Genomic DNA, 22779 nt, shown 5'->3' with positions numbered 1-22779 from the left:
CGGCGGGGGCTCCGCCCCTCGGCCAATCGGACCGACGCTCAACCCGATCCCAGATTCTCTTTGTTCCGCAGCCATTTCAGGGCCCGGGGACTGTGTAGGCTGCGCCGCTACTGGCAGAAAGGGCCCGAAACGCCAGAGGCCTCTGGGATGGTGTGGGACCGGGTAGGTGGCGTGAGGGTCGCACAGCCCGGGAGTGGATTAGGGGTGAGGGGCGTCGGAGGGAGGGAAGGTGGGCGCACACCGAGGCAAGCGGTTCCCCCCCAAAACTGCCGAACGCTCGGGCCGCCCTCACGGTGCCGAGGCCCAGCCGTTTGGAGCCTGGCGGAGACGGCGGCGGCGCGGTTCTAAACCCAACAGCTGCTGCTGCGGGACCCGGGGCCGGGGCCGGCGGCGGCTCCTCCGGAAGGGCCGAGGCCCGGCCTTGGCAGCGGGTGAGCGGCTGCTCGAGCGAGCTTCCCTCCCCCGCCGTCCACGGCTGTCCGGCCGCCGCGTTTGCGAGCCCTTGGGTGCGGCCGTGGCGGCTCCGGGACGGCCGTCTGCCGTCTGCCGCCGCTCCAGGCCCCGGGTTGGGCGCCGCGGGGACCCGGGCCAGTCTTTGTCTTTCCCCGGGTGGTCCGATGCCGCGCACCCCGCAGCTAGCGGATCCCTTTCTGTCCGGGTGGCTCTTTTCTCCTTACGGTGTGTTGACCTCACGGTCTGTTTATTTATTAATATTTTGAATTTTGTTAACTATGGGCTTTTTTTTTTTTTTTTTCACTTCTGCCTCCACTCCCCGTCCTCTGGAGAACAGAGCCTCAGAGGAACAGACCCGCCGCCACTAATGAAACTGGCTTTTGGAAAGGGCTTTCTTACCTTTAAACATGAACTTCTGTCTTTTAACGATTTAAAGAGAAAAAAAAAAAAATCAAGTGGGTTTTGCAAGGATTGCTCTCCAGCGTTATCTTATTTACAAAGTCTGCAGATATAAATGTAGAAACTTGAAGTTTGGAGGCTATCCACAAATTGATTGGGACAGTTGTATTAAGCTTAATAATCCTACTTTCAAACCGGGATGACTAAAATAATGAGAACGTAAGCGATACTTCCCCCCCTTTAAAGGGAAGATGCTTTTAAAATGCAAGATGTTTGGTGTAATCAGTATTTTGAAGTAATCAGATTAGTCCAGTCCAGATATGCTCATTTATCAAGAAAACCAAAGTCCTCGCAGGATTTGAAGTTTTTCCATCAAAAACTTTCTTATTAGCGTGGTAAGATTTTGAAATAGAAGAGGAAGATTCAGAATATTGGAAAAGGATTATGTTTTCCACTTTCTCGTACCCTGTGAGCCCAGTTGTTCCTGGAGATTAGCTGCCCCAACTTAAAACTGCAAAGGAAAAAATATTAGTTTGAAGGTGTAGAATTCTCTTTCATCCTTGGCATATGTAATGTATACAATACATGGTAGTTTGACAGTACTTTAAAAAAATTTTTTTTGTATCTCTGCAATTTAATGTAAACCTATTACAGTGTTAGTGGTCCATTTCCTTTTTCCTAAAAGGGGACTTCCATTAGCCTTGATGGGCTTGCAGTATTCATCCTGGTCTAGAATTCAGTTCCTCTCACTGCAGTGTCTATACAAATCTTTTTGGGTTTTCCTCCTCCACCCCCCAAAACCCTTTGCCATTATATAATATGAACAGGATAGGATTTTGGTAAGAAAAAATATATGTATTATACATATATATGCACACACACACGCACATTCTAGTGGTGAATTTTTCCAGTATCAACACTTGTTACTGTAGTCACTGTTTTTTGTTGTTTTCTAACTATAGTTTTTGCTACTTATATAATGTTAAATCCATGATGTGAAATCAGTTTTTCTTAAAACTATAAATGAACTGCATTGAAATGTGAACATCTGTATTTGCTGGAATATCTTATATTTGCTAAACATGCTGGATTCTTGCAACCTGTTTTAAGAACAAGAAATCTAGTTACAAAGGAAGCCTAAACAAATTACGTAAGTAAGGAAATAAACTTGAGGGCTGGAGAGATGGCATAGTGGTTAAGCGCTTGCCTGTGAAGCCTATGGACCCCGGTTCGAGGCTTGGTTCCCCAGGTCCCACGTTAGCCAGATGCACAAGGGGGCGCTCACGTCTGGAGTTCGTTTGCAGTGGCTGGAAGCCCTGGCGCGCCCATTCTCTCTCTCACTCTCTATCTGCCTCTTTCTCTCTCTGTCACTCTCAAATAATCAAAGAAATAAATAAAAATATTAAAAAAATAAAAAGGAAATAAACTTGACACACTGAATATAAACTGAGGAGGTGAGTGTAGCAATAGGTGAAAATTATTGATTGAGCCAGGGATAAGGGATCAGTATTTCTTCCTGTCACTGATATTTGAATACATATTGGTGGCCACAGAGATCCCTCTACAAATGGCTTGGCTACCTGCAAAGAGGTGGGAAAGCTGAGAGACCAAAAGGGCCTGATTTAAACTCCTGGAGAGTACTGCCCCATTCAAAACAGAAGGGTTAAAGAAATTGAAATTCCCGAGATGGTGAGGATCCTTCCTCTACTCAGGTAGTGTGCTATGGTAGATCTCTGCTAAGTGCTGGCAGAGGACAGGGATGAACTCCACAGTGGAGACTGAATTATGAGTTGTGATTAGTCAGTGGGGATTTAGGGAGGAGAGGTTCTAAAAGCCAAGTTTGATAGGGTTCCGTTTAGACTTTCATAGTAGGTAGTGTTCTTTGAAGTACCTTAGACGGTATGATAAGTAAAATGATAGCCTCAGGAGTTTCAATGGTCAAGTGAAATACTGAAACACGGGGATTTGTTTTTAAATTTTCTTGAATAGATAAAATCTTTACAGGAAGGAATGGTGGCCACAGTCAATTTTGTCAGTTGCTTTTTTGTTGTTGTTTGGTTTTTTGTTTTTTTTTTTTTTTGAGGTAGGGGTCTCACTTAAGCCCAGGCTGACCTGGAACTTACTATGTAGTCCCAGGCTGGCCTTGAACTCACAGTGATCCTCATACCTCAGCCTTCTGAGTGCTGAGATTAAAGGTGTGTGTGCCATGCCAGGCTTGTCAGTTGCTCTGTGATGTTTGGGTGAATGTATGAATTTCTCCTAATGAAAGCTTTTGTACTTTTCTTTTTTATAATTACAAGAAACCCTGCAATGAACTTATTTGTACAGAACAATTTCTTTGTGTTAGATTTTTCATTGAGATAGATTCTCCAAGGTGAAAATACTGTGACAGAATATGTGATCATCCAAAGCTCCTGTCTATGTTGCCAAATTCTTTTTGCTTAAGAGAAGTTTTCTGGTGGTGGTGTTTTGGCTTTGTTGTTACTGTGTGTGGTGCTAGGGCTGAACCCAGGGCCTCATTCATGCTACACAAGTTCTCTACCACTACCATGGAGCTTTCAGGGTTTTTTGTTTGTTTGTTTTTGTTTTTTTAATTTTGAGACAAGGTCATACCCAGGGTGGCCATAATTTCATGATCCTCCTGCCTCACCATAATGAGTAGCTGAGATTGCAGGCCTCTGCCAGTGGGCCTGGATTTTTTTTTTTTTAATTTTTTTTGTTCATTTTTATTTATTTGAGAGTGACAGAGGCAGAGAGAGAGAGAGAGAGAGAGAGAGAATGGGCGTGCCAGGGCTTCCAGCCACTGCAAATGAACTCCAGATGCGTGCGCCCCCTTGTGCATGTGGCTAACATGGGTCCTGGAGAATCGAACCACGAACCAGGGTCCTTAGGCTTCACAGGCAAGCACTTAACCACTAAGCTATCTCTCCAGCCCCCCCCCCTTTTTTTTAATTTAAGAAGATTTTATTACAGAACTGAAGAGAAGCAGGGGTTGGGGGCTGGGGGGAGGCAGAGCTCCTGTAAAACAGCAAGGGGTCCCCAAAAATGTGAATAACCCCCTAGTGACTTTGAGGGGGCTGAGTTATAAGGAGGGAAACCTCTTTTTAGGGAGGATGAGATAAGGAAAAGCCAGCTCAATTAGGATTCTAGGGAGGGATTAATCTTATGTCTGGTTTCTAGGAAAGGGTACTCCTTCAGGGAAAGCAAGATGAGGAAAACCTACATTCCCCTTTACAGGTTCATGAACATTCCCACTCCACCCCCCCCCCCCCCCAGATAGGGTCTCACTCTGGCTCAGGCTCACCTGGAATTTACTATGTAGTCCCAGGATGGCCTCCAACTCACTGCGATCCTCCTACCTCTGCCTCTGGAGTGCTGGGATTAAAGGTGTGTACCACCATGCCCGGCGACATTCCCATTTTTGAGCCATGTGCTTTGGGGACCCTGTTACTTCCAGCTGTCTATCCAGTTTCTGTCTCCTGCTCTTCCTCACTCTTGCTCTGAAGAGGTTAGGGAATTGGGGCAACAACCTATCTGGTTTTGAGCAGAGTGGAGTCATTGGGTGTGGCAGTTGGGGTACCTCTAGTGGGCCTGTCTAATAGACTCCAAAAGTGCACTGGTGGTTTTATTTGTATAATACAAGAAAGCATTTGGTTGGTTCCTGGGTAAAGGTGGAGGGGAAAGAATAAAAGCAGGAGGAGTGAGGGAGAAGTGGGCAGTGAGTAAATTGGAGCTTTGCGAGTTCCTTAGGGTTCCCATTCTTGTAGGCTTTCAGGCCTGGTGCTTTTGTTTTGTTGTGTTTTTTTTTGTTTTGTTTGGTTTTTCGAGGTAGGGTATCACTCTGGCTCAGGCTGACCTGGAATTCACTATGTAGTCTCAGGGTGGCCTCGAACTCTTGGTGATCCTCCTACCTCTGCCTCCCGAGTGCTGGGATTAAAGGTGTGCGCCACCACACCTGGCTCTGTTTTGTTGTGTTTTTAAGATAATCTTGTATAGCCCAGGCTGGCCTCAAATTCTTGGTCCTGCTGCTACAGTCTCGGTACTGGTATGATCAGCGTGTACTGTCATGCCAGGCTTGCTTAAGGGAATTTAATCATGCTCCTGAAATAAACTGGAACAACATATTTATGGCTCCCACTGGTGTAGGATACAAGGGAAGACTGAGTGAATGATTTTTTTTCTTGTAATGTGTCAGGCATTGTAGGCATTTAGTATGTATTATTACTTTTATATATATTATTCTCAACATCATAGTCCTATGTTATACATGGAAACTACTTTCCTTTTGTTGGTAGGAGAATAAAGCGTAAATACTTAACTTTGTAAAGGCTGCATATATGCAAGCCAGAATCTTGACTTACCTCAATAAAATATATTCTTGTTGGTACATTTCTGTGTACTATATATATTCAGCATTGTGCATGTGTAACTAATTACAGATCATTATTAAAACAGTTGAATGAGCTGAAAATGAGTGGATAAGTTACAAAGTTAAACCAAACAGGTTAGCTTTTTACATACGTTAGAAAAGGAAAAAATTCCTTAGATGAGATATAATTGGTAATGTACATATAAAGCTAGATTCTAAAATGTTCATGCACGCTTTTAGTCCCAGCAGTTGGGAGGCAGAGGTAGGAGGATTGTGGTGAGTTCAAAATCACCCTGAGATTACATAGTGAATTCCAGGTCAGCCGGGGCTAGAGACCGCACCTGGAAAAAATAAAATAAAATGAATACAGCAAGTACATGTGGGTGCAACATCCTTAGTACTAATCTCAACATAAATAGGGAAGGGAAAAACCAAAAAAAAAAAAAAAATCCACAGATTTGATTAAATTTAGTGACTAAGAACTTTAAAGGCTCATTAAGTAATTAAACTGAAAAAATGTACTTGGTAAAATACATTACTGGTAAAGTAAATGAAAGTTTTAATGGAAAAATAAGCAAAAAAAGAGAGACGTGTTTAACATAAGTAGAACTAAGGCAAAAATCCTCACATACACATATTTGAATTGCATTTCACAGTTGACTCCGAAGCCATTAAATTACCATTGCAGCCATTGTTGTAGTTGTACCATCACCACTGCCACTTGAAAGTGCTTGTCACAAAAGAGAAACCTTTCCATTGAGCTTTGTCTTTACTCAGGAACAGTTCAAGGAAGATAAAATAATTCGTGAATATGCTAAATGATTATGAATAGTTGTTATCAATCAATATTTATTTGAGAGAAAGAATGTGTGGGTACACCAGGGTTTCTTGCCACTGCAAATGAACTCCAGATGCATGCTCCCATTTGTACATCTGGCTTTACGTGGGTACTGGGAATTTGCACCAGGGCTTATAGGCTTTGCAAGCAAGCACCTTTAGCCACTGAGTCATCTCCCCGGACTGGTATCAATAAATTTTAAAGTAAGGAACATAAAATTAAAGATCATTGATAATTACATTTCCATTAGAATTTTTTTTTTTTTAATTTAAGAGACGGAGAGAGGCAGATAGAGCGGGCCTCTCACTGCTGGTAATGAACTCCAGATGCTTGCTCTGTCTTGTGCATCTGGCTTATGTGGGTCCTGGGGAATCACACCTGGGTCCTTTGGCTCTGCAGGCAAGTGCCTTAGCCACTAAGCTATTTCTCTAGCCCTTGTAAATTGTTTTTGAGGTGTGGCGAGATGGCTTAGTGGTTAAGGCTGTTGCCTACAAAGCCTACTGACCTGGGTTCAGTTCCCCAGCACCCACATGAGCCAGATGCACAAGGTGGTACATGCATCGAGTTCATTTGCAGTAACTAGAGGCCCTGGTGCTCCCGTACTCTCTCTGCAAATAAATAAAATATTTTTTAAAAAAGAACTTGTTTTTGAAAAATATTTAGTAAATAGATTATTTTGGTTGGAACTAAGGAGAGCAGGAAAAATATGAGAAGGGTACCACTGATTAGTTCTAAGACTGTCTCTTGTATGTTGTAGTGGAGAGAGGGATGTAAGATAGTGCAATAAGTATTTATTATTTATTAGAGAGAGAGAGAATGGGCACACTAGGGCCTCTAGCCACTGCAAACGAACTCCAGATGCATGCGCCATCATGTGCATCTGACTTACGTGGGTTCTGGAGAGTTGAACTTGGATCCTTAGGCTTTGCAGGCAAGCACCTTAACCACTAAGCAATCCCTCCAGCCCTAGTTACAGGTTTTGTTTTTTTTTTTTTTTAAATTACTTGGGGGGAGGCAGATACATAGAGAGAATGGGTGCACCAGGGTCTATAGCCACTGCAAATGAACTCAGGATGCAGCCCATGCATTTGGCTTTACATCATGGGTACTTGGGAATCAAACCCAGGTTCTTAGGCTTTACAGGCAAGTGCCTTAACTTGTGAGCCATTTCTCCAGTCCCGTTACAAGTTTTATTATGTAAACCTATACAGGCCGTTAGGTGGGCAACTAACAGACTCCTTGAGAGTGGAGAAATAGCTAGAGCATTTGGGGAAATAGAAGTTGCATTTCCAGTACATCCAGAAAGTTAAGGATTGGTATGTTCTCAGAACTCTGAAGCAGTCCAGTAACCTAAAAGACATAAACAGGGTCCACACTTTTTCTATAAAGGAATAGATATAAATATTCTGTACTTTTGGGCCATACCAGCTCTGCTGTTGTAGTGCAGAGCAGCTCCAGAGAGTGAGGATGTGACCAGATTGGTGTAGAGAGTCTGAGGCAGCCTCCAAACTAAGTATGAAGGACTTGGGGAGAGGCCGTCTTCTGCCTTGGATGGCCCTAGAGTGAGCTGCTGAAATGTGAAATGGGCAACCTTCATTATTTGTGCCAGTCATTAAAAGCAGAATGGATTGTTTTATGTTTTTCAAGGTAGGGTCTCGCTCTAGCCCAGGCTGACCTACAATTCACTATGTAGGTTCATGCTGTCCTCAAACTCACAGTGATCCTCCCACCTCGGGCTCCAAAGGCTAGGATTAAAGCCATGCACCACCATGCCCTACTCAGAATGGTTTTTTGAAAATTTTTTTATTTGTAAACAGAGAGAAAGAAAATGGGTGCATCAGGTCTCTTGCCACTGCATATAAACTCAAGATGCATGCACCACTTTGTGCATCTGGCTTTGCATGGAAACTGGACAACAGAAATTGGGCCCACAGGCTTTACAAGCATTTGCTTTTAACCACTAGTCATCTTCCCAGCCCCAGAATGAATTTTTTAAATTAATTTATTTTGTTTATTTGAGAGAGAGGGGGGGGCAGATAAAGAGAGAATGGATGTGCAGGGCCTTCACCTGCTGCAAACGAACTCCAGACACATGTGCCACCTTGTGCAGCTGGTTTACATGGGCCCTGGGGAATTGAACCTGGGTCCTTTGGTTTTGCAGGCAAATGCCTTAACCACTAAGCTATCTCTCCAGCCCCAGACTAGATTTAAAAAATATATTTATTTAAGAGAGAGAGAAAGAGTCAGAGACTAAGCACACCAAGGCCTCTAGCCACTGCAGATGAACTCCAGATGCATGTGTCTTGGGGAATCAAACCTGCATCCTTTAGCTTTACCAGCAAGGACCTTTGCTAAGCCATCTGTCTAGGCCCAATTCACATTTTTATTTATTTTTATTTTTTAAAATACATTTTATTATTTGAGAACAAGAAATAATCAGAGAGAGAAAGGGTGCACCAGGGCCTCCAGTCACTGCAAACAAACTCCAGATGCATGAGCCCCCTTGTACATCTGGCTTACATGGGTCCTGGAGAGTTGAACTGGGATCCTTTGGCCTTGCAGGCAAACACCTTAACCATCAAGCCATCTCTGTAGCCTCCCAATTCAGGTTTTGAAATGATCAAATTGACAAAACAGGAAGCATAGCTAGCCAGTAAACATGCTCTCCCTTGCCAGTAGGAAAACACAAAATAAAACAGTGAAGTTTTCCCATTTATACAAGCAAAAATTAAAAATACTTGTATATATTGACAAGATTGTAGGGATGCTCATACATTGAATATATACGTGCAGGTATTTTTATTTTATTTATTTCGAGGTAGTGTTCCACTCTAGGCCAGGCTGACCTGGAACTTATTCTGTAGTCCCAGGGTGGCCTCAGACTCAGCAGTCCTCCTACCTCTGCCTCCTAAGTGCTGGGATTATAGGCCTGCACCACCACGCCCAACATGTGCAGGTATTTTAAAGTAGAACATTTTTGTTTTTAGCCTAGCAGTCTCCATTTCTCGTAGAAGCAGTGTGGGTTATGTCAGGAGTTACATTATGCTAGGGTGTTTTTGTCAGTAACCTCAGAGCCTCCAGACTTCCAGGTCACCTTTCATCTCCTGTCCTCCATTCATCAAATTGAGCCTGTCTGTCGTCCTATCTCTCCTCTCCCTACACAAACACACACTTTTCTAATTCTTCATACCCTTCCTTTATGTCCCCTGAAGTTTATTGTCCATCATCTTCAGAAACCAATCAACCTCCTCACCATTTGTTTTTATCCCTTGTCCCTCATATCCTCCTTTTCATATTTCTTCTCATTTCTTAGATTTTCCCTATATATCCTAGGCTGGCCACAAACTCACGGTCTATCTCAGCTTCCCAAGTGCTGGGATTACACATGCGACCATACTTGACACTTTTCCACTCCCTTGTTTTTTATATTTTTGTTTGTTTGTTTTGTGTTTTGAGGGAGGGTTTTACTCTAGCCCAAGCTGACGTGGAATTCACTGTGTTCTCAGGCTGGCCTGGAACTTAGCAGTCCTCCCACCTCAGAGTCTCAGGGGAGGCTCTACCTCACTCAGCCTAAAGGCTTGCACCACCGCGCCTGGCAACAGTCATTTCTTAATGTCTGTGAGGGATTGGTTTCAGGATCCGCCTCCCCATATCAAAATCCCTGAATGTACAAGTCCCTTTTATAAAAAGGCAGAGTATTTGCAGAGAATCTAAACATACTTTTGAACATCTTTAGATACTTAGAATACCCAGTGAAATGCTGTATAAATGACCGTTACACGGTGTTGCTTAGCTGCTGAGTATAAGATGAAAAGTGTGGCCTGGGTTTAGTAAAGTACAGGTTTTATTTCCTCATGTTTTCAGTTGCTGCCTAGTTGATTCATGAATGCAGAATTCACAGGTAGAGAAGGTCAACTGTACATCTCTCCCCTTGAGAAGAACTTGCCTCTGTTCTTCACCACTTTCCCCCCAAATTCTTATCTCCTTTTATAGAAGCATCCTTCAAGGGAGCTGCTTGCATTTGGTATTGTCAGGTCTCCCCAGTCAGGCCTTTGCCTGCACCACTTTTGCCAAAGTGGTTCCTCTGTGTCTTCAGTAGCTTCTGCGTTGTGAAATGCCCCGGGTGTCGCTGATGCTTTCCGGCAGACTTGATTGATCCGCAGCACTGGACTCAGCTCTCACTCGTCTCAACCTTGAAACACTTTCTTCTTTGCCTTCCAAGCCACCTCTTCTCCTGACCTCTTAGTGTTATAGCGTTTTGGGTCTGAATGAATGTGAATGGGTTCCCTGGGGCCTCGAACCTCTGTAAAGGAACTCCAGGTATATGTGCTATTTTGTGCATCTGGCTTTATGTGAGTACTGGGGAATCGAACCTAGATTGTTGGACTTTGGAGACAAGTACTTTATTTGATGAGCCATTTCTCCAGCCCCTCAATCTTCTTTAAAAAAAAATTTTTTTTTAATTTATTTGAGAAAGAGACAGACCGAAAGATTCGTGTGTGAGTTTGGGTGTGCCAGGACCTCTTGCTGCTGCAAACAAACTCCAGATGCAAGTGCCACTTTGTGTGTCTGGCTTTACATGGATACTGGGGAATCGAACCCAGACCATCAGGCTTTGCAGGCAAGCCCCTGTCTATTGAAATGTCTAATGGTACATGTACTAAAACACCTCTAAGCTTCCATCCCAGTGCTTGCTCTAAGCACAGAATTCCTCATTTGTTGTTTCACAAATAGCAGTTGCTAAGTTGTAGCTTAGAACAAATCTTGGAGTTACTCTCAACTTCACTTTTTTCTTTACCCTTCCAATCCATTTTTTTAGGACAATATCTGTCTTCTCTGTCATTAAAACACATCCAAGAGTCTACCATACATTACCCCAACTACCATCACTGGTCCAAACCCCTGCCATCATAACCTGCTAAATTATTATAGCATTTACTGCCTGATCTGACCATTCTACCCTAGCCTATCCTAACAGTATTTTCCTTTTTTTTTTAATTTGTTTCAAGGCCACCCTGAGATGACAGAGTTCTTTCCAGGTCAGCCTGGACCAGAGTGAGACCCTACCTCAAAAAACCAAACAACAACAACAACAAAAAATTTGTATTTATTTGAGAAAGAATGGGCATCCCAGGGCCTCCAACCACTGCAAACAAATTTCAGACACATGTGCCACTTTGTGCATCTGGCTTATGCGGGTCCTGGGGAATCAAACCTGGGTCCTTTGGCTTTGTAGGCAAGCACCTTAACCACTAAGCCATCCCTCCAGCCTCTTAACAATATTTTCTTAATACAGTAGCCAAAGTAAGCCCATTACAAAATCATGTAGCCTGTTACTTTTCCACTCCATGTGTGGTATTCTGCTACAGTCTGGAAGTAGGCTCCCTCCCAAAACTCATGCTGAGATCCTAACTCCCTAGGTTATAGTACTAGGAAATGGGGATGTTGAGGAGGTGATGAGATCAAATCCTCATTAATGGGATTAGTGGCTGTGTCAGCTCCCCATTGCTGGATGAACATCCAACTAGAACCAGACAGTTTATGGGAGGAAGGGGTTTATGCAGTGTATTGCTCCAGGGGAGGCTCCCTCCGTTATGGGAGAAGCTGCTGCCTCCACACACCAAGCAGAGAGAAACAGCAGCAGCAAGCGGATGCCAGCAAGCCCTAGCCAACCACAGAGCTCAAGCTGCTCTCCACACCTTTGGGTGGGAATCGGATCTGCCCCTGTGACACCTCCAGCAGGGTGCTAAAGACATAACATGAAGCTTAGTCTTAAAAATACCTGAGGGCTGGAGGTATGGCTCAGTAGTTAAGGCACTTGACTGTAAGGCCAAAGGACCTGAGTTCCATTTTCCAGTAACCATGTAAAGCCAGATGCACAAAGTGGTGCGTGTGCCTGGTTTTGTTTGTTTGATTGCCTGCCTGTTTTTTGCAGTGGCTAGAGGCCATTCTCTGTCTCCCTACCCGCCTCCTTCTCTCACTCTCTATCAAATAAATAAATAAAACAATATTTTTCAAAAAGCACCTGTGGACATGGGACATACATTCAAAACGCCATGGTGCCCTTTATAAAAGAGATGTACCTCTCATCCCTTGAGGACATAGCAAGAAGGAGCTGCCTTTGAGCTCCCTCCTCCCCCAAAATAGCCTGACCAGATGTCAACAATACCTTGATCACAGACTTGCCAGCCCTCAGAATGGTGGGAAGTTTCTTTTGTGTGTTGTCTAGTTTATATTTTGTTATAGTAACCTGAAGGGACTCAGACCTTCCTCTGTCACATAGAAAAGCTAATCCTAACAGCAGCCTATAAAACTCGAAATGATCTGCTCATCCTTGTACCCTTTCTTTCTCCTTGACTCCATGCTCTCCTTTGCTACTACCACTTTCCCCCTTGCTCACAGGACACCTTGCTATATCTGCACCCTCTGGAATTAATTGCTCAGATAGCTGCTTGGCTCCATGACCTCACTGCAAACCTTTGCTCAGGTCTGACTTTCTCAAGGGTTATATGACAAAGAATTCCTAAGGCATGTATGTGGCCTGGAATCTTTTGTTTTCTTTTTGCTGCAGTTGTTGTTTTTATGTTTTCTTCTGTTTCTTGTCTTTTTTTTTTTTTTTTTCATGCGGTAGGCTCTTGTTCTAGCCCAGACTGATCTGGAATTCACCATGTAGTCCCAGGCTGCCATTGAACTCACAGCGATCCTCCTACCTCTTTTTAAAAAATATTTAATTACTGTAAGTTCAAGGCCACCCTGAGACTACATAGTGAATTCCAGGTCAGCCTGAGCTAGATGAAACCCTACCTCAAAAAAACAAAACAAAAAGCCGGGCGTGGTGGCGCACGCCTTTAATCCCAGCACTCGGGAGGCAGAGGTAGGAGGATCGCTGTGAGTTCAAGGCCACCCTGAGACTACAGAGTTTATTCCAGGTCAGCCTGGACCACAGTGAGACCCTACCTCGAAAAACCAAAAAAAAAAAAAAAAAAAAGAACAAAGTGCTGGGCGTGGTGGTGCACGCCTTTAATCCCAGCACTTGGGAGGCAGAGGTAGGAGGCCACCCTGAGGCTACATAGTGAATTCCAGGTCACCCTGAGCTAGAGTGAGACCCTACCTTGAAAAACTAAAACAACAAAAAAAATATTTGTATATATTTCTATAATATATATATATGTGTGCATATATGTGTGTGTGTGAATGTATGTATGTATATTAAGAGAGTGTACTGGAGGAATGTCTTAGTGGTTAAGCCAAAGGGCCCAGGTTCAATTCCCCAGGATCCATGTTAGCTAGAGGGACAAGGTGGTGTATGTGTCTGGAGTTCATTTGCAGTAGCTGGAGGCCCTGATGTGCCCATTTTCTCTCACTCTCTCTGTCAAATAAATAAAAATAAAATATTTAAAGAGAGAGAGAGAGGGCTGGAGAGATGGTTTAGCGTTTAAGCGCTTGCCTGTGAAACCTGAGGACCCTGGTTTGAGGCTTGATTTCCCCAGGACCCATTTTCTCTCTCTCTCTCTCTCTCTGCCTCTTTCTCTGTCGCTCTGAAATAAAAAAAAAATAAACAACAGCAACAAAAATTTAAATTAAAAAAGAGAGAGAGGCACCCCAGGGCCTCTAGCCACTGCAAACAAACACCAGACACGTGCCCTCTTGTGCATCTGGCTTACATGGATACTGGGGAATTGAACCTGGGTCCTAAGACTTCATAGACAAGCACCTTAACCGCTAAACCATCTTTCCAGCCCCAAAGTCTCTTACTTGAGTGCATCTCTGCACCCTGTTAGCCCTTAACAATTTAGCATGTATGTGTTTGAAACAAGATTTTTGTTTGTGGAACAACATATAGTTAGCAAAATCAGGAAATGTAGATTCATATAGCCCATGTTACAGTTTTGGCAGTTGTTCCAGTAACATTCTGTATGCCAGTTTTTTTTTCTACCCCTGTATGTGACCCATCCCAGGGTTTTATGTTGCATCCAGTTGTTGTTTTCAATAGAAAAGTCTTTTTTGTTTTTATAAGATAGCACATTTTTATCCTCATAACATCCTCATGAGAAATAGTTGTTATTGGGCTGGAGAGATGGCTAAATGGTTAAAGGCATTTGCTTGTAAAGCTTGACCACCCAGGCTTAGTTCCCTAGTACTCATGGAAAGCCAGGCGCACAAAGTGGTGGTGAATGTTTCAGGAGTTTGTTTGCAGTGCAGGAGGCATTGGTGCATGCATATCACCCCCCTCAAATAAATACATAAAAATATTTTAAAAATAAGCCAGACATGGTGGCCCACATCTTTAATCCCAGCACTTGAGAGGCAGAGGTAGGAGGATCACTGTCAGTTCAAGGTCAGCCTGGGACTACAGAATGAGTTCTACATTATCCTGGGCTAGAGTGAGACTCTGCCTCAGAAACGTACATATATATATTTCTATATATGATACTATTAATTATTTCATTTTTATACCATATATTCTTTCCATGACTAGTAAGTGATAGATTTGAAACTCAGAGCCAGGCAGAAAAACCAGGCTTTGCATTCTTAAGACCCATCCTAGAGACCTTTGACACAATGTGTAGGAAAAGATGGAATTCCTTATTGGAAGTAGACAAATTAGTCAGTATATTGATCAGAGACAATGATCCTTGTATTAGAAGGATACTTTTAAATCGAGCTGTAGTATAGAATATAATAGGTCACTTTAATGTTTTACCCTGACATACATTGGAAGGAAGAGCAGGAAAAATGACGATACTTATACTTCTTGTGTAATATTTCAGGCATTGACATAAATTGTATTTTTCGGTTATTAGTATTGGTTGTTAAGAAATTTTGGTAAAATAAATTAAGTGGGTTAATCCTATTGTGGCAGGGTTGAGTTAGTAGCATAAGCACATAGTTAAAGGAACTGATCTGTTGCAGTTTGTTTTAGCTCATGAAATGTTGCCTGTTGAACCTTTATTAGTTAAGAGAATTTGGGAAATGACATAAAAAAGTGAGCTATTGAAGCTTCAGGCACTGTGGAACAGGAATTAGAATGTTCAGTGAGGGTTTTTGTTCAATGTTTCTGATGTTACTGTCACACAGATTTGAGGGGATAATGAGGACAGGTTTATTTACATTGAATAGAAACCCAGGTTACAATGAAAAAAATCTAAACATTTTCAACCCAGTATTATCAGTGAATGTGGCTTATATAAGAAATAACTCAGGGCTGGAGAGATGGCTCAGCGGTTAAGGTGCTTTTCTACAGAGCCTAATGACCTGGGATCAGTTCCCCAGGACCCACATAGAAAGCCAGCTGCACAGTGGTGCCTGCATCTGGAGTTCATTTGTAGTGGCTGGAGACCCTGGAGAACCCCTGTTCTCCTTCTCTCTCTCTTCCCCCCTTGCAAATAAATGTACTTTTAAAAATTTTATATAGAGAGAGTATATATAAAATTTATATATATATATATATATATATATAGAGAGAGAGAGAGAGAGAGAGAGAGAGAGGAGAGAGCACACGCGATATGACCAAAGTTAAGCACAGCTCTGTGCCCTTCCACAGGTGCCCGTGTAATTGCCAAAAGAATCTAAGTGACATGTAACTCTCACTCAAGTAATTTAGTAGTCCCAGAATTACATTTGAACAATTGAATACAAGTTTTCCTGAAGGATAGGAAGGATGGAGAATTGCAATAGCAAGTATAAAGGGGGAAAAAGGCTAGATTTGTCAGCTAAATGTCTTACTTGTCTTCAGTTGCTTCATCAGTCGAGAAATAAGCAAAAGAGTTGAAGTGATTTCTATAGGGTTGTCCAGCTGGATATTAGTGTGCAGTTCTGAGAGTAGAGCCCCAGAGGCCTAATGCCCATTCCTTTTTTTTTTTTCCCCTAAATATTTTATTTATTTGTTTGCAAGTAGAGAGAGAAGAGAGACAGAGAATGGGTGCTCCAGGGCCTCCAGCCACTGCAAATAAACTCCAGATGCATGTGCCACTTTGTGCATCTGGCTGTATGTGGATACAGGGGAGTTGAACCCAGGTCCTTAGGCTTTGCAGGCAAGTGTCTTAATGGCTGAGCCATCTCTCCAGCCCCCATTCCCCTTCTGTATGCTATTTTTGAGGCAGGATCTCACACTAGCCAAGGCTGACTTGAAACACTCTCTGTAGTCCCAGGCATCTCAGAGTTCATTTTATCGGCTAGAGGCCCTGACACTCCCATCTTCCCCATTGCCCCATCTCCCTCTACTTGCATGTTTATTTATTTATTTTAAGTAGGATGGGCTGGAGAGATGGCTCAGCAGTTAAGGCACTTGCTGGCAGAACCAAAGGATCTAGGTTTGATTTCCCAGTACCCAAAGCCAGATGCAGAAGAAGGCATATGAGTCTATAGAGTTGGTTTGCAGTGGTTAGAGGCCCTAATGCACTCATTCTCTCTCTCTCTCTCAAGTGAATAAATAAAATAACTTTTTAAAGGAAAGGCTCTAATAAAACTTACACCTTGAATTTTATTTCATACAGAGTTGGAGGCTTTGGGTTTGAAGCCAGTCCTTGCTGTTTTTATCTGTAAGACAGAATATACACATTCCAACTCCATTCTAGTTGAGGTTAAACTGCTGAACAGCCAGGGCAAAATTGTGACATCTGATAACATTGTTTGGGAGCTAGAGAGATGTCTTATCAGTTAAGGCAGTTGCCTGCAAAGCAAAGTTCCTCAGTATCCATGTAAAGCTGGATGCACAAGGTGGCACATGCATCTGGAATTCATTTGCAGTGGCTACAGGCCCTGGTGTGCCAGTTTTCTCTATCTCACTCTCTCTCATAAATAAATAAATAAAATATAAAAAATATAGTAACAGTTATTGAAAATCTGTTGAATTTAGTACTACAGAAGTCTGAAGAACCATCATAGAAGAGTTAGAGGATCTCATTTTTGTGCCTAAATTCATTTTCCTTTGGTTTTCTTTCCTTATTCTTCTGGCTTGTCATGTTTGAATTATTTTTTAAATATTTTAAAAACAATTTTATTTTTATTTATTTGAGAAAGAGGCAGAGAGAGAATGGGCATACCAGGACCTCTAGCCACTGCAAACAAACTCCGAACATATGTGCCACCTTGTACATTTGGCTTATTAGGTCTTGGGGAATTGAACCTGGGTCCTTTGACTTTGCAGGCAACTGCCTTTACTGCTAAGCCATCTCTCCAGTCCAATATTGACTTATTTGTTGATTTTTTTTTTTAACATGGCATTGCCACAGTTGCACATCAGTTTGAAAAGTTAGGACATAAATGAAAGATGCTTGCAATGTTCTTTTGAAATTCAATAAAAATTTAACATTTGTTCTTGTTTTAAATTTTGTAGCAATGTTATTTCTTCTGTGTATCTTAGTATTTTACAAAATTTAATCTTAACATTAATTTCTTACTATGATAATGTTATTAAAAACATATTTCTAAGCTGGGCGTGGTGGCGCACGCCTTTAATCCCAGCACTCGGGAGGCAGAGGTAGGAGGATTGCCATGAGTTCGAGGCCACCCTGAGACTCTATAATGAATTCCAGGTCAGCCAGGGCTAGAGTGAGACCCTACCTAAGAAAACCAAAAAAAAAAAAAAAAAAACAAAAAACAAAACAAAACATATTTCTGGGGCTGGAGAGATGGCTTAGCGGTTAAGCACTTGCCTGTGAAGCCTAAGGACCCCAGTTCGAGGCTCGGTTCCCCAGGTCCCACGTTAGCCAGATGCACAAGGGGGCGCACGCGTCTGGAGTTCGTTTGCAGAGGCTGGAAGCCCTGGCGCGCCCATTCTGTCTCTCCCCCTCTATCTGTCTTTCTCTCTGTGTCTGTCGATCTCAAATAAATAAATAAATAATATAAAAAAAACATATTTCTGGGCTGGAGGAATGGCTTAGCGGTTAAGGTATTTGTTTGCCTGCAAAGCCAAAGGACCCAGGTTCAGTTCCCCAGGACCCACATTAGCCAGATTCACAGTGGGGCACACATGTCTGGAATTGGTCTGCAGTGGCTGGAGGCCCTGGCACGCCCATACTCACTCTCTCCCTCATCCCTCCCCCTTTCTCTGTCAAATAAATAAATAAAAATATTTCTGAGCCAGGCATGGTGGTACACACTTTTTTTTTTGACAACTTCCATAATTATAGACAATAAACCATGGTAATCCCTCTCCTACTTTCCCCTTCACAGATCCACTCTCCCTCATATCCCCTCCCCCTCTCAAATAGTCATTTTATTTTGATGTCATCATCTTTTCCTCCTCTTAGGAGGCTTGTTAAGGTAGTGTTAGGCACTGCAAGGTCATGAATATCCAGGCCATTTTGTGTCTGGAAGATTGCATTGTAAGCAATTCTACCCATCCTTTGGTTTATTCTTTCTGCCGCCTCTTCTGCAATGGACCCTGAGCCATGGAAGGTGTGATAAAGATGTTTCAGTGCTGAACAATCCTCTGTCACTTCTTCTCAGCACTGTGGTAGCCACCATCTGAAAAGAGAAGCTTCTCTTACCAAAAGTGAGAGTAGCATTAATATATGGGTATGAATGTTAAGAAAAGTGTTTACAGGACAGTTTGGTGTGCATAATATATACATTTAGCCAGACAAGAGTAGGTGTTACACTGCTAAGGCTCATAGCCTCCCCGCCATAGGCTTTTGATTAGGTTTTCAGTACCAGGCATGTATTCCCTTCCATGGAACAGTCTGCCAGTCCAATTAGAGAGCAGTTAGTTTCCCCCATAACAGACATGCTGCTATTGCATTCTGTCATTTGGCCTGACTGGGCAAACTTAAGGCTTGCAGTGTTCACTGTTTTCACCGCTGATGACTTATCTTTCCTGTAAGGCTGCTTGCAGTGCAGCTGTTTTCAGCTTAGCCCCAGCTTGGTTTCTCATTGACTTTGTAGCCAAATCATGTGGAGTTTTTTTTTTTTTTTTTTTAACCAGCTCTTTATACTTAGTAAGAACAGCTGTAGTCAGGCTGGAGCGATGGCTCCGTGGTTAAAGGCACTTGCTTGCAGAGCCTGCTAGCTTAGGTTCAATTTCCCAACACCCACATAAAGCCAGATGCACAAAGTGGTGTATGCTTCTGGAGTTTGTTTGCAGTGGCAAGGCCCTGGCATGCCCATTCTCTTTCTCTCATACATATAATTGAAAAAAAACAAGAATAACTATAATTAATACTTGCCTAGTACTAGTGTGTTTTTAATCATTCAGTACTGAGCACTAAAGAGGCATTTTAGAGTAGTAAAAATATTGAACTCCAAAATGGAAGACATTCATTCCAGCTTCATTATTTTTAATTTTATTTTCAAGGAGGGAGGGAAAGAGAAAGAATATGGACATACCAGGGCTTCCTGCCAGTGCAAATGATCTCCAGATGCCTGTGCCACTTTGTTCATCTGGCTTCACATTGCTGTCAGAAAACACCTGACCCAAGAACAGCTTGTGGGAGGAAAGGGTTTGTTTTAGCTTACAGACTCAAGGGGAAGCCCCATGATGGCAGGGAATAGTGATGGCCTAAGCAGAGGGTAGAAGTGGATATCACCTTCTGGCCAACATCAGGTCAACAACAACAACAGGAGAGTGTGCCAAACACTGACAAGGGGAAGCTGGCTATATATATATAAACCTGCCCCCAACAATGCATCGCCTCCATGAGAATACAGTTCCCAAATTTCCACCAGCTGGGAACCTACCCTTCAGAACACTTAAGTTTATGGAGGACACCTGAATCAAATACCACATATATGTACTGGGGAATTGATCCCAGGCCTTCAGACTTTGCAAGCAAGTGCCTTTAACTTCTGAGCCATCTCTTCAGCCCTCATTCCAACTTAATGCTTTTTTTTTGGTGGGTGGGAGGTTGCTCAAGATAGGGCCTCACTCTAGCCCAAGCTGACCTGGAATTCGCTATGTAGTCTCAAGCTAGCCTTAAATGTATGGGGATCCTCCTACTTCCTACTGTCTCCCGAGTACTAGGATTAAAGATGTGTGCTACCATACTCAGCTCATGGGGTACTTTTGAAAACTAGATAAAATATGAAAGCATTTTGAAAGTTATTAAACTGTATTTACTTAACATTTTCATGATTACCAGCCAGTTCTCTGAAATGGAATTTACAGTCTGTTACAATACTTAGAGAAGACTAAAAGAGCTTTTCTCGTAAATCTGTCCCAGATTAAAATAGGGTTGACAATTGGCAATAGTTCATTTGAACTGTTTAAAGAAATAACCTCAGTTGAATGAAGTAGTGGAATATTCCCTAGCAAAGATCATTGATGAATATATTACACTGCTAAAAGAACAGGACCCCTAATTCACTGTTTTACTTTCGGTATTTTGGATGGCTTAATATTGCCATTCAAAGAATAATATGGTTGTTATTTGCAGTATAAATTGGTTAGATATACAGATTTATATGGATTTATTATAAACATACATATTTATATTATACAAATTTATTATAGATATACAAGACTGTTAAGGTAGTGCTAGGCACTGCAAGGTCATGAATATCCAGGCCATTTTGTGTCAACCAAATGACTGAAGATTCTGGTATCTTTTAGTTACAGTTTATTGGAAATAAGTACTTTTGTTCTTCCATCAAAACTCAACTTTTCACAAGTTTCCTTTTCCATCATTTAGATGTGGTCCTTATACAGTTTCTGTCACTGGTTCATAAGTAAATTAGCAGTGTACTTTCAGGCTTCTGACATGTCCTTACATTGTAGTACAAATTAATAACTTTTAGACAGCATGTTCCTATGTTTGGTTTTCATCGAAAACTTTTGTTGTAATCAGTTAAGATTCCATATTAACTGGTCCAGTCTACATTCTGTTCCTCTTCTGTTTTCTTTCATTTCTGGTTCAGAAATTTCCCATTAGAGTAAGAAATAATGATAATTTCCAGGAGCAGATGTTTTGAGTTAATGTAGTGGTTCCCATTTGACTTACAAGTCCCCAAGTTGCTTAAACATACATGGAGAGCAAAACCCAACTCACTGTGAAGGTTAAATTTGATATAGAGGGGTAGGAAGACAGCTCAGTGAATAAAGCAATTGCTATACAAGCTTGAGTACCTGAGTTCAGATCCCTAGACCCCATGTTAAAGCCAGAAGCCATGGCAGGCTCTGATAATCCCAGTGCACCTATGGCAAGATGGGAAGTGGAGACAGGAGAATTTCCCAGAAGCTCACAGATTCACTAACCTGGTGAACACAGCAGTGAGCAAAAAGAGCAAGAGACCCTGCCTCAAATGAGTTGGAAGGTAAAGACCAACACCTGAAAGTTGTTCCTGACCTTCCTCACATGTACTGCGGCATGTGTCTCCTATCTACACACACACACACACACACACACACACACACACACAGGCATAGAATTCAACAAAATGTGTTGAGAGTGATGATATCACCAAAAGTTAAGTATATAGAGGTTTTCTATCAGCCTTATATTTTGATTAAGGATGAAAAGATTGAACTCTGGTATGATACAGGTAACAAACCTGAAGTGAGTGAACAGGAGAAAGTGAACTCAGGAGAGCTTTTGAGTTCTTGGTGACATTTGGACTAGAGAAGAAGTGTGCCTAGGAGCATTCTGTGTTAAGTTCTTGGAGTTGAGTGTGGAGGTGGCAAACTGGCATGAATAAGGTGAATGGTTAAGTGTATTGGCTTTAAAATCAGGCATTCCTGGACTCCTAGGTTTATTCTTACTGCCTGTGTCACATTGGACACATTACTTAAGTTCTTTTAAACCTGTTCCTCTTCTGGATAACATATAAATAGATCATAATAGTACATGCATATAGAATTTGATGAGCTCATGTATTTAAGGAACAGCATAATAACTGGCATAGAGAAGCACTTAGGGAAGGACAGCAGGGAGACCGTTATTACTTGGCACAATCCAGACTTCAGTCATACTGAAGAAGGAGTATTGGTGTTTAATACCTGTTCTGCCAAATGCAAGTGGAACATGCTACTTAACCTCACCAAACCTTTGCTAATATAAAGTTATTATCTATCTCGTAGTACTGTTGTGAATGAATGAGATGGCCAGGCGTGGTGGCATACACCTTTAATCCCAGAGATAGGAAGATCACTCTGAGTTTGAGGCCAGCCAGACTACATAGTGAATTCCAGGTCAGCCTGGGCTAGAGTGAGACCCTAACTCTAAATAAATAATGGCTACAGTATGAAAATATAACTTAGTAAAAATGAACATAACATTGAAGTATAGAACAGAAAAGATGAGCCTCTTCATCCCCAATTCTACTTTCTAGGAAGATTAATCTCTGTCCCAGGTATTTATTTGATCATACTTAAAATCCCCTTCACAAGCTTTCTATTAGCCTTAAGGACCTTTAAAAATATCCACACTTTGTGACATGGTATATGTTCTAGCTTTTGCCCTCCTCTCAGATGTACTTTTTTTTGGGGGGGGTGGGGGTCATTATTTATTTTTAAAAAACAGTATTTTTGTTTATTTTCAAGTACAGACTGACAGTGGGCACACCCAGGCCTCCAGCTGCTGTGATCGAACTCCAGATGCATGCACCACTTTATGCTTCTGGTTTTACGTGGGTATTGGAGAATCAAGCCCAGGTCGTTAGGCTTTGCACGCAAGTGCCATAACCACTGACACATCTTTCCATCCCTTTCTAAAAATATTTTTATTTTCAAGCAGAGAGAGACAGTCCCCGCCATAGTCGTGGGGAGGGGGATATTTTTGTCATT

General features: G+C 42.2%; 1 protein-coding gene across 2 annotated transcripts in view; it reads left to right on the top strand.

Annotated features, from left to right (window-relative positions):
• The window catches only part of Tnpo1 (transportin 1), a 98504-nt gene continuing 75725 nt past the window's right edge, over positions 1-22779 (top strand). For both annotated transcript variants that reach the window (XM_045133232.1, XR_006633406.1), the window contains exon 1: positions 1-162. In XM_045133232.1, the coding sequence (XP_044989167.1) occupies positions 148-162 (15 nt within the window). In that variant the 5' untranslated portion in view covers positions 1-147. The remainder of the gene's footprint in view (positions 163-22779) is intronic.

The sequence above is a fragment of the Jaculus jaculus genome, chromosome 14, assembly GCF_020740685.1.
Source record: "Jaculus jaculus isolate mJacJac1 chromosome 14, mJacJac1.mat.Y.cur, whole genome shotgun sequence".
NCBI lineage: Eukaryota > Metazoa > Chordata > Mammalia > Rodentia > Dipodidae > Jaculus > Jaculus jaculus.
This window is presented reverse-complemented; position numbering and strand designations above follow the sequence as displayed.